A 14,272-nucleotide genomic window follows, 5' to 3' on the forward strand; every position below is an offset into this window, starting at 1 on the left:
AGCAAACACTGATCTCAATCATGGTGACATTAAATTTCTGTTAAAGTTTTTTCCACTTTATTTAAATTAGCATATTTTACTTAAATTTTATGATTTTTGTTTGGCAGCCATAGCTGCCAGTCATTTGACCCTTTTTTTACAATGAAGGTATTTGATCATAATAATGCAGGGAATACCTGTGAAATAACAGAGTTTTTTCGTTCATTTAAATTATAATACTTTACTTTAATTTTATGGTTTTTGTTTGGCAGCCGTAGCTGCCAGTCATTTGACCCTTTTTTAAGTTTTTTTTTTTTTTTTTTTTTTACAATGAAGGTATATGATCAGGAAATACCTGTAAAATAACAGTGTTTTTCAGTTTATTTAATTTAGGATGTTTTAATTTAATGTTACCGTTTTTTGGGGGGCTGCCAGTCATTTAACCGTTTTATCATTTAACTGTTTTGTTACTGTTAAATTACAGATTATATTGGTAATTGTACATACATTTAGAAAAATATACTGTATGAAAAATATAATACATTTTCTGTATAAAAAATGTGAATTTTTGGAATTTGTCATTAATGTCACAATATGTAAAATAACAGCTGAATTTGTATTTGTAATTTTACAGTGTTTTGAGTAGAATTTAAAATGAAAGAAAATGATCGTCAACAAATCAGTTATTTTCTGTAAAATTAGGATTTTTTTACAATGCATGTAAAAAATACTTTTTTAACTTGAAATCTATTTTTTGCAGAAGGAATGGTTATATGTGAATGCATTTTACTAGTAAGGAAGAGGGGTTAACTGAGCATGTGTAACATGAATATTCTCTCTCTCTAGCTCATTACTGATTGGAGTGCAACCACCCCACTCTCCACTAACGATGCTGAAAATTCAGCTTTGTCATCACAGGAATGAATTACATGTTTATATGTATTAAAATAGAAAACAATTATTTTTAATTGTAATAATATTTTACAATATTTCAAGTTTTACTGTATTTTTGATTAATTAAATGCAGCCTTGCATTTGCCCTTTTTTTACGCCATCCTCAATTGCATACTTTTTAAATTGTTGCTCCATGCACAAGGACACACACAGGACAATGTAAAAAATATTTAACTTTCAAAAAGAGCATCAAGCGTTATTGCCTTACAGACGTTTTTAATTATTTACCTACAAACCAATTACCCTAAGTTTTCGTGAACCCGATAATTGTGGGCATAAAATTCTTACCATCGCATCGTATCCGAGTTTATTCATGAAATACGCCGCTTCTGCGCCTTTGTAAAAGTTAAACCAGACGGTCCCTTGAAACTGATCCCCCGCGTCCAGCAGCAGAACATTTTTCTCCTTGGTACGAACTTCTTTGATTTTCGTAAATCTCCGTGCAACTCCAGCGAAACAAGGCGCTTTACTGCATTTGCCTGAGTCTCTGTTGGTCTCCTCCACTCGTGCGTGGACATCATTAGTGTGGAGTAAAGTCAGCTCAAACTCTGTCCTGCAAACCTGACAGTGAATCCAAATGAAAAATAATGAATTGAGCCACTGCATCATCCTCATCTTCTCTGCCTTCGTTTAGTTCGCTATATTGAGAGTCTCATCAGTCGCGTTCAACGGGCTTCTGGAGGCGGGGTTAGTGGTAAGCACCGAGGCTATTCCATTTCAGAGAAAATTACATACAGGCCTACATAGTTAGCATGAGCAACTTGTTTACCAGGGATCAAAGACGTGAACTGGATTGGACAGGGTTACTTTGGACTGTTTTGATTTCTGTTTCTAGCTTGCATTTTTGGTGAATTGAAATTTTGCAGTAGCCTACACTTTACAAATCAAGAAATTATCTTAATATCCCAACGTTGATATTGAAACAACTTATGTAGACCTTTCCATATATTTATGGTCAATACATTAAATGGTGTAAATATACTGAAAAATATATGAAATAATATATTGTGTAAATATAGCCTATTGTTAATATAGCCTATAATACAAGATATTGTATAATACATAAGGAATTGCCACTTTTCATATATTGAAATATGTGACTATAAATGTACACTGTAAAATGTAATTAGTTGAGTGTAGGCCTACTTAGAAAATATGGGGAAAATGATTGCCTAAATTTCTAAATGATGTTTTACTCAAAGTTGTAAGCTTCTAATACTGTCACGTTTTCAGTTTGTTTATTAATCTGTGGGGCTGTTTACACAACACTGTTTTCAACTAAAAACGTAAAACCTTTTGTTCATTTGGCCGTTTGTTTACAGAACAACAGTGTTTTGGTGGCCTGAAAACGTTCGGGAACGGTTTTAAAGTGCAAGTTTTTGAAAACGGTCTCAGTAAAACATGAATCTCTGAAGATGATGAAGTCATGCATATGCATATTACATGTTCAGTCTATAGTGTTTCATCGCCATCTGATGGCCTGGCAGCAGAATACAGCGTTTTTGGCACAAAGATGATCTGGCCCACATGCAGCGTGGAATGACCAGCCCACTCCTGTTTGCCAGATCTGGGCCACAAGCAGGCCATAGTAGTGCCACATGTCAGCCAAGAGCAAAGAAATAAACCAGAACTGGACCTTATCTGAGCCACAAAATCGTTGTATATTAAATATGGAGTCATCTCAGCCTTAATAAGTCTGTCAACAAGCAGAATCACTGAAGGAAATAAGAGAACAGAAAAAGAGACGAGCGGAAACACAAGAACTAAAACTGACTTCCAGCCACAGTCTTAGATGAAATCAACTGAAGAGAAAAGAAGACATTAAATCTGTGAAGATCTCAGCAGAGGAGGATTAAACAACTCCACAAACAGCATTACCAGCTTCACTTATTACTTACCAGACTGCCGCTGTAACAGTTAAACCTTTAATATATTCACATCACAAACCCTGTGTTACTGCAGCATAAGATCCACCAATATTATAACAATCAGTTAAAAGATTGTAACAAAGATGAGCACAAAAAGTTAATCTACCATGACACACATATATCAACAATGGTGACAAAACATGTCTGTAATTAAAGTAAAAATGATTGATAAACACATCTTTGGTATGTAATTAAATAACACGTACTTTGGGTTTCTTGTTCATTATATTTATTTTCATGTAAAAGCAACAGAACTTAAATTACATCCAGTTTATTAGCAATCCATCTTTGATCTCACAGGTGTCTGATCCATTGCGAGAAGAGAGATATGTCCGACTAATAAACTAATAAACTAATAAACTGGATAAAATTTAAGTTCTGTTACTTTTATGAAAATAAATATAATGAACAAGACACCCAAAGTAATCCCATTCCAAATACGTGTTTATCAATCTTTTTTTTTCTTTAATAGAGACATGTGTTTTTATATTTTTTTAATAAAAATTACATCACAACCCATATAGAGATCGCACTGTCAGAGAGTTTGGGAATATTCACACATAATTTATACACATAAAACATGATATCAGAGTTTTAAAATCAAAAATTTTAAAATAGAACAATACATCACGGTTGTTTAAACCAATGAGCATTAAGCTGTGTCGTCAGCAAGTCGTTTCCCATCATGCTTTTGATCAGTGCAGTTGGTGGAGAGCAACTGCGCTCGACTGCAGAATTTGACCAAGGGGGTAATCCATCAGCCGGAAACTGAAGCTTCCCCCGGGGGCCGCCATTGTAGCAGACCATCACCTGCTGTTAGCATTCCATTGACTCCCATTCATTTTGGCGTCACTTTGACAGCGAATAACTTTACATCTGAGGCATCCAAAGACTCAATTTGTCCATTATTTATTTCTAAAGAAACACGACAATGTATAAAAGGCACCACTACTTTGTATCTTACGTTATGGCCCCGTAGAAGCCGTTTTTGTAAAAATAGGCTAATGATTTCTTTATAACCACGCGACTCTCTGTCGCACAGTAGAGAAATTATCGTATAGACAGAAGGAGAAGCTCGCAGGCAATCAGGGGGACGTGGAGGCATAAAGTCAAGGAAGAAGCCCTTAAAGCGTCACAAAGTTGTTCCTGCTGCTAGCTCATGGACAGCTACTCACGCTCTCCGGCTCTGCAAGATTCGGAAGGGAATGATTCAGATTCCTCTTGGCACAGCTACTAGAAGACTTACAACTGTCAGACAGGTTGCTCACGTCGTCAAGCTCATTTTAAACCTGCACAGTACGCTCAGCCATCAAGAAGTGAGTGCTTCTAATCGGCTTCACTTTTCTGTTGAAATCTATGGGGTCGCTGTGTCCATTTCTTTTACTGTCTATGAATTCGACACGTCTGCCTTGCGCTCACGAGAGTTTTTTGACATAAGTCAGCATGACATCAGAGCAAGGCGGACCGCACTAGGACACATTTCTAACCGGCATGCATCTCGCGGTGATCACCGGTGATCGGTTCTGCGCAGATTTTGCTCATCTCAAACAAGCCTAATGGGTCCGCAATATATATATGCGCAGGGAACTGAGCAGATGGGAATTTCCCTTTCTTTCTCTTATTGTGTGCAAACTAATTACCGGTATGTGTTTGTAGACTATTATTTATGGTTCTTTTTGTGTTTGAGATTATAGTATGAATTTAATTTTGAGAAATTAAATGAAATATTTGTCTGGCTTTAAAAGTAGATGTATGAAAATAATAGATTCCACCTTTCCTCCAGACCAAGTTCTATCTGATTGATATCTGGCTGCATTTAATTGTGATGAAATTAAATGTTAAATACTGATCTGAGTTTATGTCTGTATTAATACACTATATTCAGCCTTTCACCTAGACCATTTCTACTTCTCTTGTTGATATTTGGCTGCATTTAATTTTCTCAAAAATTAAATAATAGCTACTTATCTGATCTCTGAGGAGTTAGATGTCTGTATTAATATACTATTCAGCCTTTCATCCAGACCGTGTTTACTTGTCTGGTTGATCTTTGGCTGCATTTAATTCTGAGGAAATAACTGGTGAAATTCCTGGGGGGAAATGAATAACACCTCATTATATGGTGCCCATCTCCCTTCGGTGCCCTCAGGGGCCATTCTGCCAACCCCATCACCTCGTGTGCTTCGGGGCACAACGGTCTCCAGCAAGTTCTAGTCTCAGGCGAGTCCTTATCTCAGTGTCCACTCGGAAACGTAGCGCGCTGGGATTCTCGCCCCCTCCGAGGAGGGTCTCAGAGCAATCAGTTCGGCTGTTCCCTGCCGGTTCACCGCTTCAGGGCATCGAATTGGTCGCTTGAGTAATACCAGAGACCAGTCTCGAGAGGCTGGTTCTCTTAATTTCCAGGGGGAAGTGTTTAGCACCTCACTATATGGTGCCCATTTCCCTTCGATGCTTTCAAGGGGCCGTTCTACCAACCTCGCCACCTCGTGTGCGTCGGGACGGAACGGTCTCCGACAAGCCCATATCTCCGTGTTCGCCCGGAAACGTAGCGGCACTGGGATGCTTGTCCCCTCTGAGGAGAGTCTCAGAGCAGTCAGTTCGGTTGTTCCCTGCCGGTTCGCCATACAGGGCACCGAATCGGTCGCTCTAGTAACACATAGACCAGTCTTGAGAGACTGGTTCTCTTAGTAGATTTTTTGGCAGCGTGGGAACTTTTCTCAAACATTTCTTAACAGTAGCAGAGTGTCTGCTCCCGAGCCCCCACTAAAGGACTGGGGGTTGGGCTGGCACTCTCAACCGCACCCTTCAAGGGGTAAGATGGATTCAATTTAATTCAATATGGAGAAAGTGCTGTTAAATCCCAGAGGTGCCTGTACCTTGTCATTGAACTCCTTTTTGCCATCACAGTACTTTAGCCGAGTGCATCCTCTGCTGCTCACATTGGCATTGATGGTTGGCCACGGTGTTCTCTGTTTCTCACATCCAGAAAAGAAAATAGCATGTGACTCACAGGCAGGAGTAGTCGTGGCCGAGAGGTTAAGGCGATGGACTCGAAATCCGTTGGGGTCTCCCCGCCCAGGTTTGAACCCTGCCGACTACGTGGATCCTCGTCACTTTGTCTGTTTGCGACAGGAGCTGTGTACGAGCTGATTTTTTCTTTAACTTCATATGCAGCACGTATATTAGGAAACCCACATCTCTTTTCAAGCCTGAAGTGAGCACCGTTTCAAATAGGCCCAGATCATCTGTGATTTTGCCCATTCTATTATGCCCATTCTATTATAAGGTCTGTCAGTTTGTTGCAGACCTCCCCTAATCACTTGCTGTCCTCTTACCAGCCTTTGAGGGAGGTGGGCTTCCTCTTCAAGAAAAGATGTGGCGATGTGTTATTTCCCAGCATTTGGTGTTGTTTTGCCTTCTGTAATGCTTGTTTGCTGTCTCAGCAAGCAGTGGTGGGGGACTTTAGAGAAACGAGCTGAAGCTTGCTGTCGACTATGTATGTTCAGTCACTTCTAAGCGGCCGTGTGCAGGCCTGAGAGAGTGGTTTGCTTTCTCTGTATAGTGTTTAGTACTTTGTGTTGTGCCCGCAGCATCCCCAGTCCAAATCCGGATCACGACACTCTTTTCGTGTAGGTGAAGACGTTGTTGAACTCCTTTTTGCCATCACAGTATTTTAGTCGAGTGCATCCTCTGCTGCTCGCTTTTGCATTGATGGTTGGCCCCAGTGTCCTCTGTTGCTCACATCCAGAAAATAAATAGCATGTGACCCACAGGCAGGAGTAGTCGTGGCCGAGAGGTTAAGGCGATGGACTTGAAATCCATTGGGGTCTCCCCGCGCAGGTTCGAACCCTGCCGACTACGTGGATCCTTGTCACTTTGTCTGTTTGCGACAGGAATTGTGACATCCAGGAGTTGTGTACAATCTGGATTTTTCTCTTACTTCATATGCAGCACTTAAAATGGGCAACTCACATCTCTTTTCAAGCTTGAAGTGAGCACCGTTTCAAAAGGCCCAGATCATCTGTGATTTTGCCCATTCTATTCAGGCAATCGGAGCAATGGCTTTGGCATCCCCGATAACTTCAAGGCCTTCACAGTGTGCAGCTCAAGAGTTGCCGCATTCTATTTGGTGGAGAATCTTGCATATTAGTGTTCTGAAATGTCGGATTTGTTCTCTCTTAGCATAGTGAAACAGAAACCTACTCAATTTATGTACCAATTACTTGTTTGTCCAAACCACCTTAGAGTTAGCAACCGGCCATGAAAAAAAGAACACTCTTTCAATGTCAGTGTTTCTAGCTTGCCAGGAGCAGACTATCTCTTTTGTCCCTTTATATATTGTGGTCTTCATCATTTGATGCCACAAATTTTAAGCTGACAAAGCAGGAACACTTTATGGAGAAAGTGCTGTTAAATCCCCGAGGTGCCTGAACCTTGGTAAGAGCCCGGATAGCTCAGTCGGTAGAGCATCAGACTTTTAATCTGAGGGTCCAGGGTTTAAGTCTGTCAGTTAGTTGCAGACCTCCCCTAATCACTTGCTGTCCTCTTACCAGCCTTTGAGGGAGGTGTGCTTCCTCTTCAAGAAAGGATGTGGTGATGTGTTATTTCCCAGCATTTGGTGTTGTTTTGCCTTCTGTAATGCTTGGTTGCTGTCTCAGCAAGCAGTGGTGGGGGACTTTAGAGAAACGAGCTGAAGCTTGCTGTCGACTATGTATGTTCAGTCACTTCTAAGCGGTCGTGTGCAGGCCTAAATGAGTGGTTTGCTTTCTCTGTATAGTGTTTAGTACTTTGTGTTGTGCCCGCAGCATCCCCAGTCCAAATCCGGATCACGACACTCTTTTCGTGTAGGTGAAGACGTCGTTGAACTCCTTTTTGCCATCACAGTATTTTAGTCGAGTGCATCCTCTGCTGCTCGCTTTTGCATTGATGGTTGGCCCCAGTGTCCTCTGTTGCTCACATCCAGAAAAAAAATAGCATGTGACCCACAGGCAGGAGTAGTCGTGGCCGAGAGGTTAAGGCGATGGACTTGAAATCCATTGGGGTCTCCCCGCGCAGGTTCGAACCCTGCCGACTACGTGGATCCTCGTCACTTTGTCTGTTTGCAACAGGAATTGTGACATCCAGGAGCTGTGTACAATCTGGATTTTTCTCTTACTTCATATGCAGCACTTAAAATGGGCAACTCACATCTCTTTTCAAGCTTGAAGTGAGCACCGTTTCAAAAGGCCCAGATCATCTGTGATTTTGCCCATTCTATTCAGGCAATTGGAGCAATGGCTTTGGCATCCCCGATAACTTCAAGGCCTTCACAGTGTGCAGCTCAATAGTTGCCGCATTCTATTTGGTGGAGAATCTTGCGTATTAGTGTTTTGAAATGTCGGATTTGTTCTCTCTTAGCATAGTGAAACAGAAACCTACTCATTATGTACCAATTACTTGTTTGTCCAAACCACCTTAGAGTTAGCAACCGGCCATGAAAAAAAGAACACTCTTTCAATGTCAGTGTTCCTAGATTGCCAGGAGCAGCCTATCTCTTTTGTCCCTTTATAAATTGTGGTCTTCATCATTTAATGCCACAAATTTTAAGCTGACAAAGCAGGAACACTTTATGGAGAAAGTGCTGTTAAATCACCGGGGTCCCTGTTCCTTGGAAAGAGCCCGGATAGCTCAGTCGGTAGAGCATCAGACTTTTAATCTGAGGGTCCAGGGTTCAAGTCCCTGTTCATTCGAAGGTCTGTCAGTTTGTTGCAGACCTCCCCTAATCACTTGCTGTCCTCTTACCAGCCTTTGAGGGAGGTGGGCTTCCTCTTCAAGAAAAGATGTGGCGATGTGTTATTTCCCAGCATTTGGTGTTGTTTTGCCTTCTGTAATGCTTGTTTGCTGTCTCAGCAAGCAGTGGTGGGGGACTTTAGAGAAACGGGCTGAAGCTTGCTGTCGACTATGTATGTTCAGTCACTTCTAAGCGGCCGTGTGCAGGCCTGAGAGAGTGGTTTGTTTTCTCTGTATAGTGTTTAGTACTTTGTGTTGTGCCCGCAGCATCCCCAGTCCAAATCCGGATCACGACACTCTTTTCGTGTAGGTGAAGACGTCGTTGAACTCCTTTTTGCCATCACAGTATTTTAGTCGAGTGCATCCTCTGCTGCTCGCTTTTGCATTGATGGTTGGCCCCAGTGTCCTCTGTTGCTCACATCCAGAAAAAAAATAGCATGTGACCCACAGGCAGGAGTAGTCGTGGCAGAGAGGTTAAGGTGATGGACTTAAAATCCATTGGGGTCTCCCCGCGCAGGTTCGAACCCTGCCGACTACGTGGATCCTCGTCACTTTGTCTGTTTGCGACAGGAATTGTGACATCCAGGAGCTGTGTACAATCTGGATTTTTCTCTTACTTCATATGCAGCACTTAAAATGGGCAACTCACATCTCTTTTCAAGCTTGAAGTGAGCACCGTTTCAAAAGGCCCAGATCATCTGTGATTTTGCCCATTCTATTCAGGCAATCGGAGCAATGGCTTTGGCATCCCCGATAACTTCAAGGCCTTCACAGTGTGCAGCTCAAGAGTTGCCGCATTCTATTTGGTGGAGAATCTTGCATATTAGTGTTCTGAAATGTCGGATTTGTTCTCTCTTAGCATAGTGAAACAGAAACCTACTCAATTTATGTACCAATTTATGTACCAATTACTTGTTTGTCCAAACCACCTTAGAGTTAGCAACCGGCCATGAAAAAAAGAACACTCTTTCAATGTCAGTGTTCCTAGCTTGCCAGGAGCAGACTATCTCTTTTGTCCCTTTATATATTGTGGTCTTCATCATTTGATGCCACAAATTTTAAGCTGACAAAGCAGGAACACTTTATGGAGAAAGTGCTGTTAAATCCCCGAGGTGCCTGTACCTTGGTAAGAGCCCGGATAGCTCAGTCGGTAGAGCATCAGACTTTTAATCTGAGGGTCCAGGGTTTAAGTCTGTCAGTTAGTTGCAGACCTCCCCTAATCACTTGCTGTCCTCTTACCAGCCTTTGAGGGAGGTGGGCTTCCTCTTCAAGAAAAGATGTGGTGATGTGTTATTTCCCAGCATTTGGTGTTGTTTTGCCTTCTGTAATGCTTGGTTGCTGTCTCAGCAAGCAGTGGTGGGGGACTTTAGAGAAACGAGCTGAAGCTTGCTGTCGACTATGTATGTTCAGTCACTTCTAAGCGGCAGTGTGCAGGCCTGAGTGAGTGGTTTGCTTTCTCTGTATAGTGTTTAGTACTTTGTGTTGTGCCCGCAGCATCCCCAGTCCAAATCCGGATCACGACACTCTTTTCGTGTAGGTGAAGACGTCGTTGAACTCCTTTTTGCCATCACAGTATTTTAGTCGAGTGCATCCTCTGCTGCTCGCTTTTGCATTGATGGTTGGCCCCAGTGTCCTCTGTTGCTCACATCCAGAAAAAAAAATAGCATGTGACCCACAGGCAGGAGTAGTCGTGGCCGAGAGGTTAAGGCGATGGACTTGAAATCCATTGGGGTCTCCCCGCGCAGGTTCGAACCCTGCCGACTACGTGGATCCTCGTCACTTTGTCTGTTTGCAACAGGAATTGTGACATCCAGGAGCTGTGTACAATCTGGATTTTTCTCTTACTTCATATGCAGCACTTAAAATGGGCAACTCACATCTCTTTTCAAGCTTGAAGTGAGCACCGTTTCAAAAGGCCCAGATCATCTGTGATTTTGCCCATTCTATTCAGGCAATTGGAGCAATGGCTTTGGCATCCCCGATAACTTCAAGGCCTTCACAGTGTGCAGCTCAAGAGTTGCCGCATTCTATTTGGTGGAGAATCTTGCATATTAGTGTTCTGAAATGTCGGATTTGTTCTCTCTTAGCATAGTGAAACAGAAACCTACTCAATTTATGTACCAATTTATGTACCAATTACTTGTTTGTCCAAACCACCTTAGAGTTAGCAACCGGCCATGAAAAAAAGAACACTCTTTCAATGTCAGTGTTCCTAGCTTGCCAGGAGCAGACTATCTCTTTTGTCCCTTTATATATTGTGGTCTTCATCATTTGATGCCACAAATTTTAAGCTGACAAAGCAGGAACACTTTATGGAGAAAGTGCTGTTAAATCCCCGAGGTGCCTGTACCTTGGTAAGAGCCCGGATAGCTCAGTCGGTAGAGCATCAGACTTTTAATCTGAGGGTCCAGGGTTTAAGTCTGTCAGTTAGTTGCAGACCTCCCCTAATCACTTGCTGTCCTCTTACCAGCCTTTGAGGGAGGTGGGCTTCCTCTTCAAGAAAAGATGTGGTGATGTGTTATTTCCCAGCATTTGGTGTTGTTTTGCCTTCTGTAATGCTTGTTTGCTGTCTCAGCAAGCAGTGGTGGGGGACTTTAGAGAAACGAGCTGAAGCTTGCTGTCGACTATGTATGTTCAGTCACTTCTAAGCGGTCGTGTGCAGGCCTGAGTGAGTGGTTTGCTTTCTCTGTATAGTGTTTAGTACTTTGTGTTGTGCCCGCAGCATTCCCAGTCCAAATCCGGATCACGACACTCTTTTCGTGTAGGTGAAGACGTCGTTGAACTCCTTTTTGCCATCACAGTATTTTAGTCGAGTGCATCCTCTGCTGCTCGCTTTTGCATTGATGGTTGGCCCCAGTGTCCTCTGTTGCTCACATCCAGAAAAAAAATAGCATGTGACCCACAGGCAGGAGTAGTCGTGGCCGAGAGGTTAAGGCGATGGACTTGAAATCCATTGGGGTCTCCCCGCGCAGGTTCGAACCCTGCCGACTACGTGGATCCTCGTCACTTTGTCTGTTTGCGACAGGAATTGTGACATCCAGGAGCTGAGTACAATCTGGATTTTTCTCTTACTTCATATGCAGCACTTAAAATGGGCAACTCACATCTCTTTTCAAGCTTGAAGTGAGCACCGTTTCAAAAGGCCCAGATCATCTGTGATTTTTTCCATTCTATTCAGGCAATCGGAGCAATGGCTTTGGCATCCCCGATAACTTCAAGGCCTTCACAGTGTGCAGCTCAAGAGTTGCCGCATTCTATTTGGTGGAGAATCTTGCATATTAGTGTTCTGAAATGTCGGATTTGTTCTCTCTTAGCATAGTGAAACAGAAACCTACTCAATTTATGTACCAATTTATGTACCAATTACTTGTTTGTCCAAACCACCTTAGAGTTAGCAACCGGCCATGAAAAAAAGAACACTCTTTCAATGTCAGTGTTCCTAGCTTGCCAGGAGCAGACTATCTCTTTTGTCCCTTTATATATTGTGGTCTTCATCATTTGATGCCACAAATTTTAAGCTGACAAAGCAGGAACACTTTATGGAGAAAGTGCTGTTAAATCCCCGAGGTGCCTGTACCTTGGTAAGAGCCCGGATAGCTCAGTCGGTAGAGCATCAGACTTTTAATCTGAGGGTCCAGGGTTTAAGTCTGTCAGTTAGTTGCAGACCTCCCCTAATCACTTGCCTGCCTCTTACCAGCCTTTGAGGGAGGTGGGCTTCCTCTTCAAGAAAAGATGTGGTGATGTGTTATTTCCCAGCATTTGGTGTTGTTTTGCCTTCTGTAATGCTTGGTTGCTGTCTCAGCAAGCAGTGGTGGGGGACTTTAGAGAAACGAGCTGAAGCTTGCTGTCGACTATGTATGTTCAGTCACTTCTAAGCGGTCGTGTGCAGGCCTGAGGGAGTGGTTTGCTTTCTCTGTATAGTGTTTAGTACTTTGTGTTGTGCCCGCAGCATCCCCAGTCCAAATCCGGATCACGACACTCTTTTCGTGTAGGTGAAGACGTCGTTGAACTCCTTTTTGCCATCACAGTATTTTAGTCGAGTGCATCCTCTGCTGCTCGCTTTTGCATTGATGGTTGGCCCCAGTGTCCTCTGTTGCTCACATCCAGAAAAAAAAATAGCATGTGACCCACAGGCAGGAGTAGTCGTGGCCGAGAGGTTAAGGCGATGGACTTGAAATCCATTGGGGTCTCCCCGCGCAGGTTCGAACCCTGCCGACTACGTGGATCCTCGTCACTTTGTCTGTTTGCGACAGGAATTGTGACATCCAGGAGCTGAGTACAATCTGGATTTTTCTCTTACTTCATATGCAGCACTTAAAATGGGCAACTCACATCTCTTTTCAAGCTTGAAGTGAGCACCGTTTCAAAAGGCCCAGATCATCTGTGATTTTTTCCATTCTATTCAGGCAATCGGAGCAATGGCTTTGGCATCCCCGATAACTTCAAGGCCTTCACAGTGTGCAGCTCAAGAGTTGCCGCATTCTATTTGGTGGAGAATCTTGCATATTAGTGTTCTGAAATGTCGGATTTGTTCTCTCTTAGCATAGTGAAACAGAAACCTACTCAATTTATGTACCAATTTATGTACCAATTACTTGTTTGTCCAAACCACCTTAGAGTTAGCAACCGGCCATGAAAAAAAGAACACTCTTTCAATGTCAGTGTTCCTAGCTTGCCAGGAGCAGACTATCTCTTTTGTCCCTTTATATATTGTGGTCTTCATCATTTGATGCCACAAATTTTAAGCTGACAAAGCAGGAACACTTTATGGAGAAAGTGCTGTTAAATCCCCGAGGTGCCTGTACCTTGGTAAGAGCCCGGATAGCTCAGTCGGTAGAGCATCAGACTTTTAATCTGAGGGTCCAGGGTTTAAGTCTGTCAGTTAGTTGCAGACCTCCCCTAATCACTTGCCTGCCTCTTACCAGCCTTTGAGGGAGGTGGGCTTCCTCTTCAAGAAAAGATGTGGTGATGTGTTATTTCCCAGCATTTGGTGTTGTTTTGCCTTCTGTAATGCTTGGTTGCTGTCTCAGCAAGCAGTGGTGGGGGACTTTAGAGAAACGAGCTGAAGCTTGCTGTCGACTATGTATGTTCAGTCACTTCTAAGCGGTCGTGTGCAGGCCTGAGGGAGTGGTTTGCTTTCTCTGTATAGTGTTTAGTACTTTGTGTTGTGCCCGCAGCATCCCCAGTCCAAATCCGGATCACGACACTCTTTTCGTGTAGGTGAAGACGTCGTTGAACTCCTTTTTGCCATCACAGTATTTTAGTCGAGTGCATCCTCTGCTGCTCGCTTTTGCATTGATGGTTGGCCCCAGTGTCCTCTGTTGCTCACATCCAGAAAAAAAAAATAGCATGTGACCCACAGGCAGGAGTAGTCGTGGCCGAGAGGTTAAGGCGATGGACTTGAAATCCATTGGGGTCTCCCCGCGCAGGTTCGAACCCTGCCGACTACGTGGATCCTCGTCACTTTGTCTGTTTGCAACAGGAATTGTGACATCCAGGAGCTGTGTACAATCTGGATTTTTCTCTTACTTCATATGCAGCACTTAAAATGGGCAACTCACATCTCTTTTCAAGCTTGAAGTGAGCACCGTTTCAAAAAGCCCAGATCATCTGTGATTTTGCCCATTCTATTCAGGCAATCG

The 14,272-nt window shown here is 42.9% G+C and overlaps 1 protein-coding gene and 8 non-coding genes across 9 annotated transcripts in view; 8 read left to right on the forward strand and 1 right to left on the reverse strand.

Moving 5' to 3' along the window:
• Positions 1-1,594, reverse strand: part of nt5e (5'-nucleotidase, ecto (CD73)) — a 38,153-nt gene extending 36,559 nt beyond the window's left edge. Inside the window, exon 1 of the mRNA XM_056247569.1 lies at positions 1,222-1,594. Within this exon, the coding sequence (XP_056103544.1) occupies positions 1,222-1,548 (327 nt within the window). The 5' untranslated portion in view covers positions 1,549-1,594. The remainder of the gene's footprint in view (positions 1-1,221) is intronic.
• A 4,285-nt stretch (positions 1,595-5,879) lies between these two features.
• trnas-cga (transfer RNA serine (anticodon CGA)) lies at positions 5,880-5,961 on the forward strand. Its single transcript has one exon. It is a non-coding gene; the product is annotated as a tRNA-Ser (tRNA).
• Positions 5,962-6,640: 679 nt separating this feature from the next.
• On the forward strand, positions 6,641-6,722 carry trnas-uga (transfer RNA serine (anticodon UGA)). The gene has a single exon. It is a non-coding gene; the product is annotated as a tRNA-Ser (tRNA).
• Positions 6,723-7,855: 1,133 nt separating this feature from the next.
• trnas-uga (transfer RNA serine (anticodon UGA)) lies at positions 7,856-7,937 on the forward strand. Its single transcript has one exon. It is a non-coding gene; the product is annotated as a tRNA-Ser (tRNA).
• A 1,149-nt stretch (positions 7,938-9,086) lies between these two features.
• Positions 9,087-9,168, forward strand: trnal-uaa (transfer RNA leucine (anticodon UAA)). The gene has a single exon. It is a non-coding gene; the product is annotated as a tRNA-Leu (tRNA).
• A 1,146-nt stretch (positions 9,169-10,314) lies between these two features.
• Positions 10,315-10,396, forward strand: trnas-uga (transfer RNA serine (anticodon UGA)). The gene has a single exon. It is a non-coding gene; the product is annotated as a tRNA-Ser (tRNA).
• A 1,145-nt stretch (positions 10,397-11,541) lies between these two features.
• On the forward strand, positions 11,542-11,623 carry trnas-uga (transfer RNA serine (anticodon UGA)). Its single transcript has one exon. It is a non-coding gene; the product is annotated as a tRNA-Ser (tRNA).
• Positions 11,624-12,769: 1,146 nt separating this feature from the next.
• trnas-uga (transfer RNA serine (anticodon UGA)) lies at positions 12,770-12,851 on the forward strand. The gene has a single exon. It is a non-coding gene; the product is annotated as a tRNA-Ser (tRNA).
• Positions 12,852-13,998: 1,147 nt separating this feature from the next.
• On the forward strand, positions 13,999-14,080 carry trnas-uga (transfer RNA serine (anticodon UGA)). Its single transcript has one exon. It is a non-coding gene; the product is annotated as a tRNA-Ser (tRNA).
• The last annotated feature ends 192 nt before the right edge of the window (positions 14,081-14,272 follow it).

This window comes from Rhinichthys klamathensis, unplaced genomic scaffold (genome assembly GCF_029890125.1).
Source record: "Rhinichthys klamathensis goyatoka isolate OS25496 unplaced genomic scaffold, OSU_Roscu_1.1 h1tg000001l_1, whole genome shotgun sequence".
Classification (NCBI taxonomy): domain Eukaryota; kingdom Metazoa; phylum Chordata; class Actinopteri; order Cypriniformes; family Leuciscidae; genus Rhinichthys; species Rhinichthys klamathensis.